The sequence below is a fragment of the Ptychodera flava genome, unplaced genomic scaffold (assembly GCF_041260155.1).
Source record: "Ptychodera flava strain L36383 unplaced genomic scaffold, AS_Pfla_20210202 Scaffold_81__1_contigs__length_545109_pilon, whole genome shotgun sequence".
In the NCBI taxonomy this organism is placed as follows: domain Eukaryota; kingdom Metazoa; phylum Hemichordata; class Enteropneusta; family Ptychoderidae; genus Ptychodera; species Ptychodera flava.
This window is the reverse complement of record NW_027248403.1, coordinates 141,558-142,745: the sequence shown is the minus strand read 5'-3', so window position 1 is coordinate 142,745 and position 1,188 is coordinate 141,558. Positions and strand designations below refer to the sequence as shown.

The 1,188-nt window shown below is 53.7% G+C and overlaps 1 protein-coding gene across 1 annotated transcript; it reads left to right on the top strand.

The window, feature by feature from the left end:
- Positions 1-315: 315 nt before the first annotated feature.
- On the top strand, positions 316-1,188 carry LOC139128972 (uncharacterized). The gene has a single exon (XM_070694652.1). It carries the CDS (start codon positions 316-318, stop codon positions 1,186-1,188), a length of 873 nt encoding a protein of 290 aa, XP_070550753.1.

Sequence of the window (1,188 nt, the reverse complement as noted above, 5' to 3'; positions counted from 1 at the left end):
CCGTCGCGATATTACAGAGACTTGGCCAAGGTGCACTTATCACAAAAGTGGACATTAAGCACGCGTTCCGACTGTGCCCGGTACGGAAAGCGGACTGGCACCTCCTCGGCTTTAAATGGCAAGGATTGTTCTTCTTCGATCGCGTGCTCCCCTTTGGCCTTCGCTCTGCACCGTTCTTATTCAACCGCCTGGCCGAAGCACTCCTCTGGATTGTCAAACACAGAGCAAACACTCAGGACTTACTGCATTACCTGGACGACTACTTTGGCGCTGCCCCCCCCCAACTCCCCGCGATGCCAGTACCTCCTCGACACCATGCTCAACACATGCCGCGACCTCGCGATACCTATCGCCCCAGAAAAAGTCGAAGGCCCATCACCCACCATAACGTTCCTTGGCATCACATTGGACACACTTACAATGACACTACGCTTACCAAACGATAAGCTACAGGACCTGCTTCAAACACTTCCCACTTGGCTCCACCGACACTCATGCACTAAACGGGAGTTGCTATCCCTCATCGGCACCCTCAGTTTTGCATGCAAGTGCATTCCCGCAGGTCGCATCTTCCTCCGCCGCATGATTGACTTAAGCACAACCGTACGCAAGTTGCGCGACACGATCACACTATCTGACGCTTTCCGCCTTGACGCGAAATGGTGGTGCGACTTCCTACCGACATGGAACGGCACGGCCTCATTCCTCGAAACAAAGTGGACCCTCTCTCGCGACCTTGACCTCTACACCGACGCCTCGGGCACTATAGGCTCCGGTGGCTACCACGCTGGGCATTGGTTCACCGTTGCATGGCCTGGCTCTCTCCAAGCCTCAATCGAATGGAAGGAGATGTACCCAATACTAGTCGCCTGTTCAATTTGGGGGCATCGCTGGCATGGCCGCCGAGTGCTGTTTCATTGTGACAATCAAACCGTCGTGCACATCTGGAAAAAAGGCACAACGAGATGCCCTGACATCATGCAACTAGTAAGGAGCATCTTTTACGAGGCAGCCAAGGGAAATTTCCATGTCATGATTGCCCACGTCAGTGGAGTTGATAACTCAATTGCTGATGCACTTTCTCGTTTACCGATGGAGAGGTTCCGAGCATTGGTGCCCGAAGCGGATGCCGGCAACACACCTGTACCAACGCGACTATGTTCATCCCGCTTGCTACACAACAACTGA

Excerpts from the sequence above, each read along its gene's own strand:
- LOC139128972 (XM_070694652.1), top strand. The coding sequence starts at position 316 with ATGCTCAACACATGCCGCGACCTCGCGATACCTATCGCCCCAGAAAAA.